At 38.3% G+C, this 21,831-nt stretch overlaps 2 protein-coding genes across 2 annotated transcripts in view; both read left to right on the top strand.

Annotated features, from left to right (window-relative positions):
• Positions 1-8,025, top strand: part of LOC139967710 (inactive pancreatic lipase-related protein 1-like) — a 9,567-nt gene extending 1,542 nt beyond the window's left edge. Inside the window, exons 2-5 of the mRNA XM_071971740.1 lie at positions 3,102-3,394; positions 4,516-4,750; positions 7,065-7,186; positions 7,432-8,025. Coding sequence (XP_071827841.1) covers positions 3,102-3,394; positions 4,516-4,750; positions 7,065-7,186; positions 7,432-7,770 — 989 coding nt within the window. The 3' untranslated portion in view covers positions 7,771-8,025. The remainder of the gene's footprint in view (positions 1-3,101; positions 3,395-4,515; positions 4,751-7,064; positions 7,187-7,431) is intronic.
• A 3,180-nt stretch (positions 8,026-11,205) lies between these two features.
• On the top strand, positions 11,206-21,617 carry LOC139967709 (uncharacterized). Its single transcript, XM_071971739.1, has 5 exons — positions 11,206-11,936; positions 14,470-14,532; positions 17,902-18,914; positions 19,376-19,640; positions 20,764-21,617. Exons 1-5 carry the CDS (start codon positions 11,864-11,866, stop codon positions 20,964-20,966), a joined length of 1,617 nt encoding a protein of 538 aa, XP_071827840.1. The 5' UTR covers positions 11,206-11,863; the 3' UTR covers positions 20,967-21,617.
• Positions 21,618-21,831: the final 214 nt, after the last annotated feature.

Raw genomic sequence — 21,831 nt, 5'->3', positions numbered from 1 at the left:
AATATGGACATTATTGCGTAATATAAATTGTCCAATTCACAATGTAAGTGTACTTTTAGTTTGAACTTTGAATGGAAGCTATCCGAAAATTTATTTCGCTTGTGGAAACGAGAAATGTCATCAATATAAAAAATAAAGTGCGGTATCAATAACCATTTATTGCATCATTAACATTCTAGTTTCCCGCCCAGAGTTTGCTTATCAAGTTGGATGATGCCAAATAAAAACGAAAAAACGAAATAATTTTTTTATTTCTTAACATATAAACTTTGATTTTATTAAATATTGGTTGCTATATACACCATGTCGTCGTCATAATGGCTTGTCATATACAATTTTAAATAAATAAGATTTAATGCGTTACTTATACGTTTACAATATATATCTATGTCGTTGCAAGTCAACAATCTATTTTGTCACAGAGAAGCTGTAGTTACTGATTAGCTCAACTTTGCTCCGAGACAGTTAATTGCTTTAAAGTTTTATTTGATCATCTGTAACAGAGAAAACATACATTACGCAGAGGAAGAATGCATTACGCAGAGAAAAAATGCATTACGCAGAGTAAAGTGCATTACGCAGAGAAAGAATGCATTACGCAGAGAAAGAATGCATTACGCAGAGAAAGAATGTATTACGCAGAGAAAGAATGCATAACGCAGAGAAAGAATGCATTACGTAGAGGAAGAATGCATTACGCAGACAAAGAATGCATTACGCAGAAAAGAGTGCATTACGCAGAGAAAGAATGCATTACGCAGAGGAAGAATGCATTACGCAGAGGAAGAATGCATTACGCAGAGGAAGAATGCATTACGCAGAGAAAGAATGCATTACGCAGAGGAAGAATTTATTACGCATAGAAAGAATGCATAACGCAGAGAAAAGTGCATTACGCAGAGAAAAGTGCATTACGCAGAGAAAAATGCATTACGCAGAGGAAGAATGCATTACGCAGAGGAAGAATGCATTACGCAGAGGAAGAATGCATTACGCAGAGGAAGAATGCATTACGCAGAAAAAATCATTACAGAGAGAAACAATGCGAAGCATTAGACAGTGAATGTTGTCGGCTACGGAAGGAAAATACCACTTGGTTTTAAGAACATTGAGTTTTCTCAATTTGCAATATTATTAACTACAACAATCCCAAAACCAAATCCCTGCCCAGACCTAATCCCAAATCCAGATCATATATCAGGAGTAATCCTGATATAGGGATCAGGACCCAGGATCTGGACTCAGATAAAATACACAAGACACGATGTAAGACACACTTCTAGAAGACAACATATAACAGACAAAATATAATGGACACTGTATAAAAGACAATTGACAAGAGATAAAAGACGAAGGACGGGACACAAAAGACAAAAGAAAAAGGACAAAAGACGATAATGAAAGACGATAAAGAAAGGCTGAATACGAAGGACTAAAGACTAACGACTAAAGACAGAATTCTTAAAGAAGACAAAAGACAAGTTTAAGCTCGAAATGAAAGCTTCATCAGAGTAGTTCAAAGAATTTTTTTTGCAATGGAAAGAACATGTGGAAAAATATTCATATATACCTCTTTTCCAAAAGGTTGGTCATTTAATTACACTATTCAGCTCATTGAATTATATTTTATCACGCAAATATATATATATATATATATATATATATATATATATATATATATATATTTGATCATCAAAGTTGATATCACCATGCAATTCATTTCTTTTGTCAGGCGCGGATCGCATGGAACGCGAAAAGGGCAACCTTATTTCGTTGTCTAAACTAAGTTTGTTGCTGTCTAAACTAAAGTTGTTGCTGCTATTTTACCATGTTGCTGTTGTTCGTTGATGTCTAAACCTACGTTGGTGTCTATAGTCACGTTGATGACTAAACGCGCTTTAAACTCACGTTGATTTCTAAACTTACGGTCACGTCTAAACTCACGTTGGTCTAAAACTTTCGTTGCGATCTAAAATTAATGTCTAAACTCACGTTGATGTCTAAACTCACGTTGGTGTCTACACTTTCGTTGCTATCTAAAGTTCCGTTGTTGTAACACATTGTGAACGAACATCATTTTTTCTTTTCAAAATATTATAACAATCAACAGCAAGTTGCTTCCGTGCAGAGCTAACAACATATCTATTACATAGATTTTCATGCTAAATACAGCCAATGATGTTTTCTCAAATTTCCCGAGATTTGTTGGCTAATAATAGTCCCTTACCCATCGTCTGCAAACATGCTTGCATCTTCAGTGCTCAATGAACGCAAAGTATGATGGTTTAACTATGTAACGCGAAAAGGGGAAAATCGTTAACCTGTAGCATGTAAACATCGTTCATTACATTGTCGAACAAAATCACGTTGTTAACAATATTTACAGGATAGTTGACACAACTCCGAGGACGTTGTTAACGATATTGTTAACGTAATATTTGAATAATTGTTTTATCACAGAAAGATATGAGTTGAGACAATCTATCGATTTTGCGGGAAGCTACCACAACATCTCTGATACTGAAAAGAACTTTTCATCTCACAGTATGTTTTGTTCTCTCCGTATTGAGAGTTGATAATGTAAAATGTGCATTTAATATTTGAACAGCGCCGATAGCAACAACGTAAGTTTAGACAAAGACAACGACTTATGTTTAGACAACGGAATTGAAGACACCAACGTGAGTTTGAGCAACAACGTGGTAAAACAGCAGCAAAAACTTTATCTAGACAACAACAAACTTAATTTAGACAACGAAATATGTTTCCCTTTTCGCGGATCGAGGGGTTGGTTGTACACCCCGTTTCAATCCCACACAACTTAAAGTAGTTATTAGCACATTCCACCTTGCTTGTAAACCCTATAATTCGAGACCTATACTTTATAGCCTAAGTACGCCATGAAATACACTATATCATGTCACTCAGATATTTCGGGTTTTTTTAGGGTAAACCCCTAGACTGACCGTTACGTGTGCAATGGCTTCAAACACCCCAGGGCCACACACTCTCCTTTTCAAAAGTTTGATCCGCCCCTAATTTTGGCAAATGATATAATCCAATTCATTTGCTCTTTTTTTTTCTTCCACCCTTTTTCTAAGCATGCTCAGTCAACGGAGACGAGGTATGCTTCGAAGACGTGGGTTGCTTCGACAACCAGCTAGATTGTAATCAGGATTTTTTCCCTCCTTGGACACCAGAAGAAATTGGCACCGAGTTTTGGCTCTTCACGAGAGAACGTCCCGTCTTCTTTGAAGCTTTGAATACCAGTACTAACATTATTGAGTGGTCAAATTTCCAAGCAACTCGCGACACCATCGTTTATATCCACGGTTTCACAGACAATATGGATCGAAATTGGAATCTGAAATTAAGGGATGCTATCCTTCGGATGGTGAGAATAATAAAATAATCAGACCTCTTTGATCTACGTTCGAGCTACCCTGCTCAAATTCGAGACTGGATATTTTAGAAAAAAAGTGCGGAATGCGGGTGGCATGCGGGCTCTCCAGTAAATTTTCGGTGGCCTGTGAAAAAAAGCTTCAAAAAAACATTGATGGGGTACATTAGCATATTGCAAAGGAATACCAGAAATAGGGACTATACATGTATCTTCTCCTTGTGATGTATATTTGAACTTAAGAGATGTACTATATAAAGTGTTTGGTCTTTAAGTTCCAGTATGCCATATGTTTAGTTGTATAATGGGAGTAGGCACATTCCTAAAGCCGCACGTGGATAGGGTTTGATACAAAATGTCACGGTGGCCCGCCAAATAACGTTTCGTGCCCACCCCTTATCTTAAAGTACCTTTTACGTAAGATCTGACCTGATCCGTTTCCCAAATAGTGAGTCATGTTACATTAGACCTAAAAGGACCTTAAATCAGGTGAGAGTCTGCATAGTCCTTCTGTAACTTTATCATAATTGACTTTCTAGGATATATCTGTGAGAAATTCTGGTCAAATTAAACAAGGGCGTAGCTAAATCATTTGTCTTTTAGTTGGGAGATGGGGTGGTGCAAAGCTTTTCAACTGTGATACAGACATGCACAGATACTCCCTCTCTCTGCACATTCACTCAAACAATCAATGGCAATATTCCCAACAACATGTACATGACTTCAGAGGTAACGCCCTGAATGGGAGTGGAAAATTCTAAATCCCTTCCCCCCCCCCCCCCCCACCTGACTGATGTTGTTAGGTGAATGAATCATAAATCATTATAGAAGGGCGTCCTCTACTTGGGGAGTGATCTAATTCTTCCTCGACTAAATGAAAGAAATGCAATTGCACACGACATTGAACGTTTCTAAACTCGCTCCAGGGTGTACGGTATCTAACAACCCATAACCCCAACCCTTCACCCCCTCCCCTCCCAAAAAAATCAGTAATGTTCGCCAGTAAGTAAATTTCGTTTTTAACTTCATTTCGCTTAACAACTTCTTTTTCTTAAAATCAATTTACGTATGTATAAATATTTGAACTAGAGACAAACTTTATTTTCGCGTTACAGGGTGACTTTAACATCATTTTCGTCGACTGGCGTCTAGGAGCGGACATTCCTCTTTTATATTACCAGTCTTTACAAAACAGTCGAGTTGTTGCCCAGCAGACAATCAACTTAATCGAGAAAATCATGGAAGTTAAACAAGTCAGCGCGAAAAGCTTTTATTTGGTTGGACATAGTACAGGCGCTCACATGGTTGGCCACATCGCCAAGAACATACCCGACTTACCACGAGTAACCGGTTAGTATATTATCTGTTCCATTTAGTCACATTAAAATGTTATTTTTCATATCCAGGATGACATAATAGTTTAAAGAGGGAAGCAGAAGAAGAAGAAGCCCAGGTCATTTTATTTACTTGTCTCATTTAAACTGTTTATCATACAAAATGATGAACAATGGAATCTGAAATGATAAAACACTGGCCTCGAGTAAAGAAACTACCAACATTGTAGCCGTAAATTTCTGTACCCCAAAAAAATATTAAAAAAATATTCAAGACGCCGAAATGCTCTTGAATGTATGTAATCTATATATTCCAACCAAGCTTTGACTCTTAAATTTCGTCTTCTTTCGTTATCACATGTTGTTATCTAAATAGAACGTGACATTTATTTATTTCAACAGGGACGTCAATCCCAATTAAACAGTGGGGTGTGTGGGACAGAAACTGAGGTTTGCGCGTAGCGTACACCGCGAGCGCCTTAGCGCAAAGCATTTATCATGTGGGGTCCAGGGGCCCGTCTTAGATCCCTTGATGGGGTCCAAGGGCGAAGCACCGGCGGAGATGCAGGGAGTGGACTCACATGTAGAAAAACTAATCATAATATTCTGGAAGGAGATTAGCGAATGCTGCGGGCTCTCATTATCTGCCAGCCTTAGATAACCTCTGCGGTATATGGGCGCGGTTCCGTAATTCTTATTTCAATCCAGTTGAAAATTTGTAGTTTTCATCGAGGGACGGGGGGGGGGTGTTGAGCAGGTGAGAATGAAAAATTAATAACTACTAATCTCATAGCACAATGTCTGAGCTCCCTTTGTGAGATATACGAGTCATTATGAGCCGGATAGGCCTATACGAGTCAGTCACTAAGCTGGGGGGGGGGGCTTTTATATATTTCCCCCCATCCTTCAGAAGTTGGGGGAAGCATGTCCCTCTGTCTCCCCCATGATCGAAGCCCCTGGATTGCAAGTTTTCTATTGGTGTTGTAATTATACATTGCCGTCACTGTGATTTACATTAGCTTTTAACTAACCCATTAAATTGAAGGCGTTTTGGACTAAAGCATTTCCAAACATTAATTCCAACTTAGACTAAAACACTAAAATAAATGAATAGAAAGATAGACAATGAAAGGATGAAGTGCCATAGTTCGGGTGTTGTGACGTTCTTTGTATACTTGTTCAAGTCTTCGGCCATACATACATCATCCGATTTTCATTTCGGTCTTTTAATTAAACCTAACATATTCCTTTCGTCATCCTCTATGAAAGTTATGTTGCTGGTAACTTATGTCAGTGGGTTATCTATCTCACACATATGAGCTACCATCATCGTCGTGCAAATATTTGCATGTTTGGTAACGAATTAAAGATAACTCTAGGTAGTGCTAGCAATTCCGATGATAAAATCGGGTGACTGTTCCACTACACAGCAGGGGTGAGAATTTTGAAGCGAACTCTTCGGCTCCCATATCATATTTGTCAAGGCCGAACAACCCTTTGAAATGTGAATCGTGCCGGGAGAAAATGATAGTAAAGCTGTAACTGAAGATTACTGTCGCTTTATTTGGTGCTTGAGTTCATTTGCACTTTCTAATTATAAGTGTACGTCGCATAAAAAACAAGTTTATCTGACCCAGCTAGAGGTCGCGTTCTAATGGTCGTAGGAACCAATAAAAGTAATTCGCTTCCATGACATCATACGACTGTACTATTACTACACAAGAGGACAATATTCACTGTAATATAATATAGCAAGCAATTTGATGGTTACCTTTTACATCCAAGTTTTTAATGAGTGAAATAGATGAAGAAATATTTGTAAAAATAAACGATTATGATGATGATGCTGATGATGATTATTGATGATGATGATGATGATGATGATGATGATGATGATGATGATGATGATGATGATGATGATGATGATGATGATGATGATGATGATGATTATTGATGATGATGATTATTGATGATGATGATTATTGATGATGATGATTATTGATGATGATGAAGATGATGACGATGCCAATGATGAAGATGATAATGATGGTGATAATAATAATGTTGATGGTGATAATAATGTTGATAATAATGATGATGTAATAATAATGATTATAATGATGATAATGATAATTATGATAAAAATTATGATAATAATGAAGTTGATAATAATAATATTGATGATGATTAAGATGATGATAATAATGATGATGATAATAACGACGACGATGATGATGCTAATAAAGTTATGATAATAATAATAATAATGATAATGATAATAATGATGATGATGACTAGTTGCTCTGCTGAAGATTTCGTTTCGCTATTAGGTCTTGATCCAGCCGGTCCTCATTTTGACCAGTTTACTCATCTTGACTGTAAACTTGATCCTACGGATGCACCCTTTGTTGATGTTATACACACCGATGCATTTTTGGGCAGTGCACAAACGGTAAGTGTTACACAAAATTAGTTTAGGTCGACCCTAACATCTCTAAATAATAACACCAAGTAGAAATGCTTTGATCTAACTTTGACCACAAATGTATTCATTAAAGATATTAAAACGAGGACATCTCGTCACGGATGGTTTTCACTTCAATCTGTAGACCCATGATACAACCCTTACACCTACCATCTCTCTACAGGTAAACTCTTGCCTCTATGGTACTTTATTTATTTATATTTTTGTTGTAGCATGGCCACTTGGATTTCTTCCCTAATGGTGGGAGCGATCAACCTGGTTGTTGGAAGGCTCTTCTTGGTCGTGACGTATGTGATCACCTTCGCTCCATCTGGTACTTCACCGAAAGCTTCGACACTAGTGAATGTGAATTCAAATCTTACCCATGTAGTTCTTGGGATGACTTTGAAAATGGCCACTGCAACTCCTGTGGGGATAACAGCTGCCCAATAATGGGCTACCATGCAAAAGATGGGGCACCAGGGGTATACATGTTGGAAACCAACGGAGATCAGCCGTATTGCGTCCCGGAGGAGGAAGAGGAAGAAGATGATGGATGGTGGTTTTGGTAAAAAAATTTAAAAATGGTAAAGTGGGTAGGAACGTATTAATGCATATAAATAGGGGTAGGAAATATACTAGCATGCAAACAGTTAGGTCAATATACAAAATGTAGTCTGGAATTTGGATCGTTTCGGAGAAAACTTGGTTATGCTATGAATTGTTCTGCAAGCATACTTGCACTAAATTATAAAGTCAAACAATTCTTGGGGTTGATTTTGTGAACGACAGGCAAAAATACAGCTTATTTCTGATCAAACACCAAAGTTCATGTCCATTCATTAATTTTCTTTTGTCTTATGCTTAGTCAAAATAATGATATGCCATTGTATTGTGCAGGGATGGGGAGTTGCAATTGACAGAAAATCTGCGCAGGCAAAGAACGCAAGAACGCAAGGCCATACAGTGGCGTGGAGAGGGCAGGTAGGGGCCCCGGGAACCGTGATATCAATAGGCATCATGTTTTAAGTCTTTCTTTATCCCATGTTTCCCCGCCCTGTCACCCCCCCCCCCATTGACCCCGGTCCCCGAGGCAGTAGCCCCCGAACCATCGTCCTCAAGCATGGGCCCAGAGTTTCATATCAGGTCCGTTGCTGATAGCTGGATGCATGTAGGCGCATACCAAGCTTCTGTGTTGTGAGGGGGCAATGCCACTTTTTTGTCTCCATTTTACGAGTCAGAAATGTGTAAGTTTTAGTAACGTTTACATTAAAATGACTTTTCTTGACATCATATAGGTTATGCCCTTTGTTACAAATTCGAATTTAGGGATGGGAGAGGGGTCAGAAAATATGTTTGAAGTCTGTTTTAGGGAGGGGGGGGGGTTAAGGTGAGGGTATCCTTCCTGTAATTGATATATGGTTTATAAATGTTGTTTATAAAATATTAAAAAATTTTCAAAAGATCTGATTGTTTTTACCACTGTTTACATTGACACTCTCATTTACAAGTATGAACGTCAACAGTCACATAGTTGTTATTGAACTCAAGAGTATTGCGAAGGCAACGAGGTCCTGACATAGTCTTCAATCTCCAACGATAACTTTACAAATTGAGGGAGACTTTCCGGCTTACATATCTGGGAGAGTTGTTCATCACACAATTCTATAATACGAAAACATATAAGCTATTGATGACGGCAGACTTTAGCGTCTCCTTTTAAAGGAAACATTTCAAAATACCGTAATACAAGAATCAATTCTTACGTACTTCCAAAATACTATGATACCATGGCAACTAGAATTTGAATTCAACTGTTGTCATGAGAACGGAAAAAAGCCTCTCTAGCTTATTTCATTTTTGTTTCTGTTTGAGCAGTCGCTGGTATCAACCTTTGTATTCTAACAGTTTTAGTAAACATTGATCCTCTGTACACTCTATATACACTCAAGGTATTGTGATATGTACGCAATAAGTACAATAACAACAAAGAAGAGACAGAAAGATATATTAAAATGCAGATAAGGGGATGAGGTGGGGTGGGTTGGGGTGGGGTGGGGATGGGATCTTACCATTCAAATACTTTCTATATAAAAGATAAAGACTAGCTATCCCTCCCCCACCCCCACCCCCGCAAGCAAAAGGGGAAAATGACAAGACAGACACAAAACAGACAAACATTTGCTTCATTTGTCCAATCAAAGATGAAGGTCAGAGCTACCTACGTCTACAGGACAAAAAAATAAATACTTCTCTTGACAATCTCAGATTCGTGTTAGTTAGATTCGATGATAACATACAATTCGATAACCAAATTATTGATTTTAATATTCGACTGGAAAAAAAGAAGAAGTATGTTTACCCGAACTGACTCTTGATAGAATCTGACAAAGAGTATTTAAAATAGTAAATTCATGACTGCAAGTTGATTTTTTTTTCGTTACACACGCACACTAACGCGCGCAGCGCGTACATACACATTCGCACACACATTTTATTGAAAATTTTCTGATTATTACATCAATAAAAACAAAATAAATAAATGAATAAAAAAGAAAGAAAGGAGAGATTTCCATAACTTCATTGGCTGTAGTTGACATAAAAGAGACTTCCTTCATCAAAACGGCTGAAATAGATATTTAATAAGGAAAAAATAACAATAATTACAAGGATAAAAATTAAGAAATTGCCTATATATATTCTCGATAAGACAAACGGTCTTGTAACTTGGTCTCTAAATGTTGAACAGAAAATTTGAGACGTACTTATGTTACATCAAGCCTACCACGCTGTGACACCTATAGGTATCGCATCACAATTAGAGTAGTGCACGTCCGCCTGAGAGGTTAACCATTGTCGGAAAATATATCCCTAAAGTGACCTACCGTATTGATTTTTTGGGGGGGGGGGGGCGGGAGGGCATTTTCTGAGTCATCACCATTCTTTTAGATGCTTGGATGTTGAAGAGGATGAAATAAACTACTGATGGTCTAAAAATCTGGAGGATTGAAGGTAAATTTTTTTTTATAGAAAATCTTGGGTGAAACAAGACGATTCCAATGCGACAGCTGACATATGGGATATGGGGAGCACTATGATCAACTTTGAGCTCTTCTAGCTCAAACTCTAAAACGGTCATGGTGGCAAAAGTTGAATGTTTCATGATAGCCCAAGCCATTAGCTATCAAAATGGTGAGTAGGATATGTCAGTTGAAAACTTTTATCAATGCTCTATCGGCCTTAGAATGTGACGAGTTCAGTGTGTAAGTCAATGGGTGCATTAATTGTGGTGCGATACATGCAGACTCTAAAAACTGTCATGTTTACTTTGTGTATATGCATGGGGCTGAAAGGGAGGATGTTTACCGCTATATTCCCTTGGACGCGCGCCTGACGTAATTCTTATTGACGCACAATTATTATAATGAAAATGTTGTTCATTCTGAACCTGTGAGCACTGCGGGTTGATAGACCATGGAGTGTGAAAAAACAGTCCTATGTCAAATATTAATATTTTCTTTATATTATTAATTCAATTTATTGTCACGTGTTGTTATAATGTTAAAGAAAACACGTGATGTCAAGAAACAATACATGGGATAATTTATAATCAACAGGAGGAATGAGAAATGAGCTTTGTACAGAGAGCTTTTTCCTTTTTCATTATAACAGTTTCAAAATATGCTTTGTAGTTATGAATGGTTCTCCCCTGCTTGCCAATTATAGCATCTTCGAGAAGAGAATGTTTCGTCACTAACACATTTTCAAGTTCATGTGGTCTTCCCTAACTATCAAATGTTTGGCACGAACGCAACCATTAGAGGTAGATCCAAGATATATGTTACATATAGGAAGGGGTGTGGCTCCAATGGTCATTGAAGCCGATTTCCAGGGGGGGGGGGGATCTGCGTACATTCTTTACAAGGTCCTGACACAAGGTTATGCGAATAACAACTGTGACTTTTTTGTGTGAGGTTGAATGAGAGAAGGGGAGGGGGAAATGTGTACAACCCCTGGAACCAGCCCCAGTCTATAATCAAATATTAATTTAATATATTGTTTATATATGTTTGGGGTAGTATGGGTATTGTGGGGTCACGGAGAAAGTGGAAGGTTGGTTGGAAATTCAATCATGAACCAATGAAGACACAGGCATGCAAGACTCGAGACAAATTGAAAATAAATTATATTTTCAGATGAACACATATTTACTGTCTATAGTCCATTTTAAGAAACGAAACTTTACCAAATACAGAATGCAAAAGTGATTATTCAAAATAATATAAAGGGGGAAAAAATCATTCTTTTGTTCTTTTTATCGAACAAAATAGGCGCCTGGGTAGGCCTTTATATCGTTGTCATGACAACTGTCTAAAATTTTGCAACATGCGTTACTAATTTTCGTGGACTTAAAATCTAACATTTGGCTACTGATTGTGATTATCTTTATTAGTTTTTTTCAGCAAGTTAATACTAAATATTGAGGAAAGCTCATCAATATTCATTCGATATTTGACCAATCAAAAGAAGTCTATTTGGTGACGTACATAATATTTGCTAAATGTGAGTAGTTTACTGCTACTGATGTATGGTTAATCTTCTCATTATTTCAGGTTAAGTTCATAAGTTGATTGTAGGCCTGTATTTTGTGTAAAATAAAATTTCATGGAGAAAATAAAAATATTCAATTATCTCATTCTGGTGATAAGTGTCTCGTTTGAGGTCTCTGAAGCTGGAAGTAAGTTTTAACTTATTTATTAATCATAGACTTGAAGTTTTTGAAAGATACTGTTTCTAGTCCGTCTATCAATGCGATAAATTTGTATTTTGCAATAATTGTACGGTACCTCTGTCGAGTCTTCTCATCAAGCAGATTCAGCCTAAGAGATGGTTACAGGATTTAAGGGGGTATAGGGGGTGATTGTGAGGGCGTGGAAGCCGAGGCTCGGATAGGGGGTCAATTTTCGAAGTGAAATGGTGCCCTCCGAGACATAGTTAGGCTTCAACTCTATAATTAGGTCTATACGCAAGGTTGTGCTAATAATTACTTTTAATGTTATGTTTGGTGTTGAAAGGGAGGTGAGAGGGGAGGAGTGGGGGGGTCGAACGCCCAAACCCAGGATCTGCCTCTGACTGAAAGTATGTGAGGATGTGGCTTAGACCTATAGACATTAATCCGATTCTTGTATCCAAAGAAGACATTTTCTGTAAGAGTATATTGGAGGTCTAGGTAACGAGTTTATGTTTAAATATACAGACGTTTAAATCTCAAGATGTTTTAATAAACATATTTTTATAATTTGAAAACATTTTCACGCTTTGATGCTGGATGAGGTTACGTTATAGACAAAACCAGCTATAAACTTACATACTATACTCTTAAATCGTATAACGGCAACGGTTTGTTGATGGTCTGGTAGTTAGTCAAGTACTAGCAATTATTCTCAAATCGGTAAACCTTGGTGACTAAATGACACACTGTGTCAGTCCAGTTGATGTCAAGTTCAAGTTTAATTAACATATCGATTGTTGCCAAGCAATAAGATTTATAATTGATCAACGTTTTAAAAACGCTCTCCCGACGTCATGAATATTCACTGCAGTGTATAATTAATAATTTTATTGTACTCTGAAAAATTTTGTCGTTAGGATAGTTTACATTTTTCCTTTCCTATCAAATCTTGGATGTAAGGTTTCACATAGTAATAAAAAAAACATATACCAATATTAACCTCCCCAACTCCCCTCCCCAAAAAATAAACAAAACTATAGATAATATACTGTACCGTGTTTTACTGGGATAAAATGGATTGCGGATTATTATTATTTTTTATACTGGTAGAGATAAAGGAGACAGGAGTGGCGAATCGTTCAAATATAAATTACTTTTAGTAATCATCACCATCATCACCATCATCATCATCATCATCATCATCATCATCATCATCATCATCATCATCATCATCATCATCATCATCATCATCATCATCATCATCATCATCATCATCATCATGTACCAGATCTGTTGCAGACATCGGCGACCATGATCCTCCAATCCTCTTCGACAATTTGCCTTGTATGTAGTCCAGGTGTTTATTCTTTCTAAGAGGTAGACATGCTGCCTTCCTTGAATTCTTTTTCCGGACATCTTCCCCGCCAATACTGTCTTCTCAATGCCATCGTTTCTGTAGACGTGCCCCAAGAATTTCAGTTGTCTCTCACGAATGGTATTAAGAATGGGTGCGCGTTAAATCTGCTCTTTTGAGAACTGCCTCATTTTGTGACTTTTTCAGTCCACGATATCTTTAAAATTCATCTTAAGAACCACATTTCTGTTGCTTCTAGTTTTCGTTCCATCGCTTTGTTGATTGTCCATCATTTACACCCGTATAGAAGAACCGACCCCACATATGTCTTTGTTAAAGCGAAGTTTGGTATCTATATATAGAAATGCTTCTTTTTTTTGCTGTTTTTCATGATGTATTTAAATTTGTTGAAAGTGTCCTTTGCGGTAGTAAGGGAGAAGTTAGGGAGAAACCCAGATACTTAAAACCAGTAACTTGTTTAATCTCGTCGCCTTTGCTGTTTAGATTACATGGGACTGTACATGTTTTCTTTGTCATTACCATGCTTTCAGTTTTCTTTGTCTTAAGATCTAATCCGTTTTCCTCACTGTTTCTTGTTGCAACGCCTAAAATGGCTTGAAGATCGCTTTCAGACTCTGCAACTTTTAGTAAGATTTTGGGTGAATTTAACAATTTTCAGCTCTAATTTCTCTTAAATTGTTGAGAAACGCCAAAAAAATGTAAAACGCCAAAGTGCTATTTGGCCAGGATCTTTCATTTTCCTTCGGTCAATGAAATGTTGTTATATTTGGCTTTTAAAACGCCAAACCGGCGGTGGATTGGTATCATAAATGAAGTTCCCTACCTTTAGAGGAGGCGTAAGAGGCTTCGATCTGGAGAGGGAGCTAGCAGCAAAAAAAAACCTCAAAGCGATCCAAAGAAATGAACCATTTGTGCATTCTAAACAGCAAATCCAATATGTGCATGACCAACCAACCCCTTGCCCCACGGTTTCGCAGCCCCCCTGCCCTACACGTCGGTATCGCTATCGTTGCGGTAACATTGATCATGAGATCGTTGAAGTAATATCATGTAAAGGACAGGAAAATGACAATAAAATCAAACAAAATGAAATAACCAAATGAAAATGGTCAAAGGGATAGATAATTGAGACTAAAACAAGCCCACTTCTTTCCTCTTTTGCAGATTTGTGTGACTTTGCTGCGAAATTTCCAAATGCATATGGTCCTTTTGGTCAGCTTCCTAAAGGTATGTTGTTGTTAATTGTTGTTGCTTGTCGCTCTATGTTGTTGTACGTTGTATATTGTATGTTGTTGTATATCATTGCTTGTCGTTGCTAGAAAAATTGAAGTGACATTACTTATTGGTAGATAGCATACAATAGTCACAAAGTTTTAAGAGCTCATAACCAAAAAAGGTCAGAATTTTGATATTTTTTCACGGCTGGGTATACATTTTGAAGAACTATATTGTTCTATGGTATTCACAAATAATTTTGTGACAACATTTGTATCCACAAGTATTCATGGTCAGGCTTGATTAAAATGAGCGAGGGGTCGCGGTGGGGTGGGGGTGGGGGGGACAGAGAGGGTAACAGTCTTGGAATCCGGTGCCAATTAGGAAAATGTTAGGTAAAGATAAAATATCATTTCCATTTTCAGGAAGACTAAAAAAAGGTAACCTAATTGCCTCAGGTGCTACACCTGGCCCTCGACCCCTCCCCCCCCCCCCAGGATGTTTATGGTGAATAAACTGAGCTAAAAATTTCCTTTATAGTGGACTAAATATATTAATATGTTCAGCGAACTCATAGTATGGCTCTAAATACAGCCCTTCATTTCCAAATCCGCGTAAAAATATATATTGTTGAGGATAATAGAAATATTTTGAACCCCTAGTGTAGTTCAAGGATATTGAAATACGATTTCAGTAAGACCTTACAATGCTTGTCGTTCAAAGTCATAATCCTTTTCACTTTAGAAGTTCAAATGCCAAGTTTTTTATTGATAAGTCTTGAAGTTCTAAACTTCTGGGTTTGTTGTCCCCTATATATCCTATCATTAACGTTTCCTTCCATACAATATGAACAATGGCTGGCAAGAAAGAGCGCTTTGTAGACAAGTTTTTGTAATATACGTTTATGTCTCAAGACACAGTAGCGCAACAGCAATTTATGAACTGTTTAATCTATTGAAAATCCTAACACGTAACAGACTGTACTGCAACCTCTCTTCAATAAAAAATTATAAATAGAAAATGGAAAAAAAAAGAATCACATGTTTCCTATTTATTTGATACGAACGATGATTTCATTTATGGCGTTTGAAGTCAACCCTGGAGAAAGAAAAACACTATCCAGTCGACCAATCACTACGGGTATATGTGTCGACTGCATATAAGTTTAGAAGACGATGTATATAGCATGCATTGTGTATCAAGTGACCTAGGCTGCTTAGAGTGCTACGAAGTTAGCAGTGAAACAAGACGATATAGCCTTGGCGAGAATAACCTCGCTTCAAAGAGTATCTCTTCCGTTGAAGTTTGATATCCATATATCTTTGATTCTTCTTGCTAACAATGATTGTTTGATCAATTCGAACTTTCTCTTTCAATAGTTTTCATTTTCGTTTATCTCATTGTGTATTCATGCAGTTCCACTAAACATATATGACGATCGAACAATCTTGATATACAATTTTCAAGGTAGCCTATATTGGTATATTGATCCAAAATGGTATGATCTCTTTGCAAAGAAATGAAATAATAATTGCCTCGTTTTTCTCAATATTATGATATCACTTCTTCAATGGTAGAATTGCTATTGCAAAGCTCACTGAGAGTGAATGTCTTGAAATTGATTTAAACAGAGTCGTATAACTAGTTTTATAATCATAAATTCAAAATGTATTCAGTCAATGAATCATGATAGGCCTAGTCGAATATGCAGTGGCAATGAAGACGGCGAGCGAGTGTGTGCCAGCCAGTGAGTGTACACAAAAAAAGGCATTTGACGATATGTCTGTGTCTTTTGACTTGTTAAAGTTGTATATTGCCTGTTAACCTATACGTACGGAAACACAGATGTTTACCGGCACCATTGTAAGTTCTTGTACATGGTGACCTAGTAGGCCTGCATTCAAATAAAAATGGGAAGAAATAGTTTTGGAGAAAAGGAAATAAAAAATATATAATTAAAAATAGGCCTACCACCTAAAGAGGACTCGAACCCATGCCCTAAGGATCACTTCGGATTCATTGATAAACGCAGACTACCATTCCGGTTTTGATCAGCCAATCAGAATCAAGGAAATAATTTCAGTGTCAGTTCAGTTTGGGGAAAAAAATTCGCGCCCGGGCCACGGTGGTAATTTTAATCCGACTGACTGTTAAAATAGAGAGGGCGTGGCCCTGTTTTTTAAGCAAACACCCATATAGAAGGGCCTGGGTATCTTACTCCAGTAAAATAGAAGTTTAAACGTCAAATTGTGCATTCTGATGGATGTTTAGACCAAACGCAAGGGTTATGCATATTTGTATTTTGTGTTAGGTTGACTGCAGGGGATGGGTTGTACCGCCCCAAGACCCGTAGATCTCAGTCAAAGTGCGTCCTAGGCCCAGAGGAGTGGTGTAACACTTTCCGGACTGAACTTAAAAAGTCACCTTACTGAATTTTTCAGCCCAACTGATTATGGAGGTGGTCTCCAAGGTTACCTCCCCCACCTCCCCCCCCCCGCCCCCGCGCTCCCTCCCAAAAATGGAAGCCAGTAGCATTTTATTTAACATATGACTCTATTTGTTAATAGTCAGATTTTTGTTTGTTAATGAAACCGGAAATGATCCCACTTCAGTGTAAAATTGTTTTTGGCCCCAACACAGTTAGAAACCTTCTTTAATACCTACTGAAAATAATCCTGTGTAGGTAAATATATAAAGGTTAGACGCCTGAAGCTTCCATCCCAGCATGATTTCGTTCCTCAATTTTTTTAATAATTTAAAGCCGTGTAATGTGCATCATTGCAGACTAAGCAGAGGACTTGATACTTGGTTATAACAGCTGACATGACACTTCGGTCGTATACTGTGGTTCGCATTATACAGACTATACGAAGACTTAATATTGCACATCTATATATTCAGCAATCAAACCCCGCTATTCAGCTATCTTCAAATTTCGTGTCAGCACTTTCTACACTTTCTGTGGCGTAAGCTAAATGTGTTCCTCTTTGTAGATGCAGGCTTATGTTGTTCTCAAGAGGACCCCCCCATCCCCACCCCAAAAACATCATCTTAACCTATACGATAAAGCTTTAAGTGAGGAACTTCAAACAGCTAAAAAAAAATCTTGCTCCCTGGTGGCATTATAGTTTAAAAGTCAGATCTAAGGAGATTGTCATGCTGTAAATACGAGATGTCATAGTGCCATTATAGTATCTGATAGCTCGTACTTTCTCCTTGTTTGTCTTTTCATATTTTAGAATATTAACAGTGTTGACATTGAAATCAAGATTTCGTGTAAAGAGCTTCAATATTTAAGATGCAGCATTTGCAAAAGAAATCTTCATCACAGAAAATAGACATTGCAACTGAATTTCGACATTTCTCATTTTGACAATGTAGGTACCGATCGAATATCCCCCAGTCAACCCACTGAAAGTTCTACCAAGTCTGTTGAGGACGATGGATCAGCAAAGAGCGCCACCAGTCCCATAAAAACCACAACCCCTGGCCGCATGGAAAGAATAACTGAGCTCCATGACACCCCCACACAACCCCTTGAAGGAGTCACGTCACCAATTGAAAGGAATTACTTCACTGAAAGCACAACAAAATCCTTACAAAGTCTACCATCGTCCATTCAAAGCTCTTCAAAACATGCTGAGGACAATGAATCAACCGTAAGCGCCATTCAACCCATAGAAGGCACTACCCATATCCCCATTGAAAGAACATTCCAACCCATTGAGACCCCCACACAACCCCTAAAAGGGTCTACGTCACCAACTGAGATCACTGACCCCAATGAAAGCACCACAGAATCCCTTGAAAGAGTGACAACACAGACCATTGATAGCTCTACCAAACATGCTGAGAACAATGAATCAACCGTGAGCGCCATCCAACCCACAAGAGGCACCACCCATATCCCCATTGAAAGAACATCCCAACCCATTGAGACCCCCACACAACCCCTTGAAGGACCTACGTCACCAATTGAGATCATTGACCCCAATGAAAGCACCACAGAATCCCTTGAAAGAGTGACAACACAAACCATTGATAGCTCTACCAAACATGCTGAGAACAATGAATCAACCGTGAGCGCCATCCAACCCACAAGAGGCACCACCCATATCCCCATTGAAAGAACATCCCAACCCATTGAGTCCCCCACACAACCCCTTGAAGGACCTACGTCACCAATTGAGATCATTGACCCCAATGAAAGCACCACAGAAACCCTTGAAAGTGTAACAACACAATTCATCGACAGCAGTAGTAACATGAATGACTGTCAAAAATGGTTCTCTTCTGGGTATACCGCAAATGCCATATATACCATAAAACCAACCAACTGGAATGGACCACCCTTCGATGCTTTCTGTAATATGACTGACGGAGGAGGATGGACGGTAAGTGGTTTGTGCATCATTTGCATAAAATAAGTCATGGGTATGCATACATAGAGAAGAGAAGAGTTTGCGGTTGGATCAACGTCTTTGTAGATCAGCTAGGATAGACAAATCCTTGTTCAATCGTCCAATCAATTTGTTTTACAGATGTAGCTCAGCCTTTTCTCTGGTTCCGGGGATTTATAATTCCTCGCCGGGACGTGAGTCTGATATAAAACAGTTTATCACTTCCACAAACATAAGCAATCAGTTCTTCCTCTCCTTTGTTCAGTAATCGACTTTCTAAAGTCCTGGACCAGAAACTCCAATATATTTTTCATTCGTCAATTATGAGTCATTTCTTATTTCTATGTTGTTGCACCTGGACTTTCTATGCACGCATAATCACGTATAATCACGCATAATGCACGCATAATCTATTTGTATCATAGATTGTTGAGTTACCTGTTATTATCTCGCAGGTATTCCAACGCCGAGTAAGTGGCTCGCAAGACTTTTTTCTTTATTGGAATGACTACAAGGTTGGCTTTGGCGATCTGAATGAAAATTTCTGGCTTGGAAATGAAAAGATATACAGCATAACCAACCAAGGAACATATGAACTTCGAATCGACTTTATTGACGCAAATGGTAGACCTTTATACGCTAAATACGATAATTTCCGTATCAGAGCCGAGACTGAGAATTACAAGCTAGTTATCGGAAATTATGCAGAAGGTGATGCAGGTAGGTCATAATCATCCGAACATCGAATCTACCAAATATGTAAATTGAATATAATTAATGTATCCGACAACTAAATAAAAACAAACATTTTGGTATGGCTCAGTTTTAGTAACGTCATACGTATGTGGGCCTATCAATAGTTGTGTGATGACAATCTGAGAGACATACAGTAGTGGGCTAATGTTGAACGCGCGCATAACAGATACGGCTACGTCACAACATGGCTGATTCTTAGCCAATGAAAGGCAGCCCATGAGACATTTCCCTATGATCAGCTCTTGAAGAACTATAGGCTTTGCATTACAATGGCTACGCATTCGCACAGTATTGGGAATGCGCCTACGTACGCACTCACGTACGCATGTAGTTACACAGTTTGCACGTTAACTCGGTTACGCAGTTACGTAGTCATACAATTACGCCGAATTGCTCAGTTTACACAATCTTTGTTTTGTCCAAAACTATGTAACAGTGCTTTACAAACTCTTTGATTTGGACAATCGCTCAAGGAGGAGTGGCATTTGTTACGTTTACAGAAAACGACCTCTCGTGACCTCAAAATGACCATCAAATTTATAGAATATGATCGCATGTTTGAAACGAACTAAACTCACACAAACCATTGACGAAGTTTCAGCCAAACCGCTCAGCTGAAAGCTTTCAGTTGAGCTAAAAACTGATTACATATTTTATATTATATTTTTCATAGTTATTTCAGGCATTTTGTTCTGCTAATTTTTCAACAAAAAAAGATTCGTCTAGTTCACACAAGATTCTACATATGAGCTTGTCCTGGTTCCATAACTATTACTAGGTCTATATAGCAGTATATTCAGTGACCAATATACCGGTCAATCAACCTGCTGTGATTTCTTTATGAAAAGTCGATAATGGTTTGGCTAGAGCGCTACATAGGATTGCAATCGATAACGGGGGCATGGCATATATTAGCTTTATCCCCAACATTCTCAGAGTCAAACACCCCCTCCCCCACCCCGTGTTCATGTTTATATGACGCCGGCAGACTAAAAGCAAAACCAAATGTAAGAGTGAAGAAGATTTCTATGTCAAGTAAAGTCAATGCACACAAGACTTGTGAAGCATTTCTGTTTTATTTACACAGGAGATTCACTGAGCTTTCATAACAACGGGGATTTCGTGGCACGAGAAACAAGCGGTACTTGGGATGGGCCTTGGTGGCACCGTGCTGATTTTTACAAGTGCTCTCTCAACGGTCCCATTACCAGCTATAACTCATTTTACTGGCAGGCTATTCCATCTTACCACGTTCATTGGACAGAGATGAAAGTGCGTGCTCTCTCATGAGAACGGTCAACGAATTGTGTGACAGTTTACACAACTGTTGCTATTTTGTACGACACTGAGCAGCCCCATACGTACATTTGGGCGAAGCCGAATGGATTTTAACTTACACTTCACGTCGGTTGGCTATCCAGTTCAACAGTGTTTAGCTTATTTTGGGATTTTTTTTGTACAATGTAAAATACAATTTTAAATGTGGAAACCGTGGATTTCCCCTGGATGGAAAAAAATTTTTTTTTGTTCATCAATCATCCATCTAGAAGTCTCCGTAGTTCAAACAATTTTTTATATCATTCTAAATGCTCGACTGCGATCCTACGGCGATCTCTTGCAAAGTCGGTCCTGTTCACTGGCCATTGCCCTCGCCCTGCGTCGCCATCATCATCATCACCATCACTACCACAAACATCATCACCATCGTCATCGTCGTCGTCGTCGTCACCGTCATCGTCACCGTCATCGTCATCGTCATCATCATCATCATCATCATCATTATTAGTATTGTCGTCGTGTTGCTCATACGAACGTATTACACATCTTCTTTGGGTTCCGGTGTCCACTCCCCTATTTTGGGTAATTCATAAATGTATGTAAATAAATGCAATTAGTAACTATACGCATTCCCCCATTCAATTAACGTACAAATGTTTCAAAATTTTGGCAGGCGGGAGGATGGGGGGGGCGGGGTTGTTGAGATTATGTTTCCGCCGACTGAGTTAGATAGGGGCATAAACCTTTATAGAAGGGCAAGAGGAGAAACATTTTATAAAACCGCTCCATATGGGGGTTGAGGTGAGCGGGGGGGGGGTGGAGGGTTGGTGGTTTTAACATAGAAAAATGTAAGAATGTGAATTGCATTCTGACGCAT

This window comes from Apostichopus japonicus, chromosome 5, assembly GCF_037975245.1.
Source record: "Apostichopus japonicus isolate 1M-3 chromosome 5, ASM3797524v1, whole genome shotgun sequence".
Lineage (NCBI taxonomy): Eukaryota > Metazoa > Echinodermata > Holothuroidea > Aspidochirotida > Stichopodidae > Apostichopus > Apostichopus japonicus.
The sequence above is the reverse complement of the archived record's forward strand: the minus strand, read 5'-3'. Positions and strand labels throughout refer to the sequence as shown.

Coding starts and splice junctions, on each gene's coding strand:
- LOC139967709 (XM_071971739.1), top strand. CDS start 11,864: ATGGAGAAAATAAAAATATTCAATTATCTCATTCTGGTGATAAGTGTC. Junction 11,937..14,469: donor TGAGGTCTCTGAAGCTGGAA/GTAAGTTTTAAC, acceptor CCTCTTTTGCAG/ATTTGTGTGACTTTGCTGCG. Junction 14,533..17,901: donor TTTTGGTCAGCTTCCTAAAG/GTATGTTGTTGT, acceptor TTGACAATGTAG/GTACCGATCGAATATCCCCC.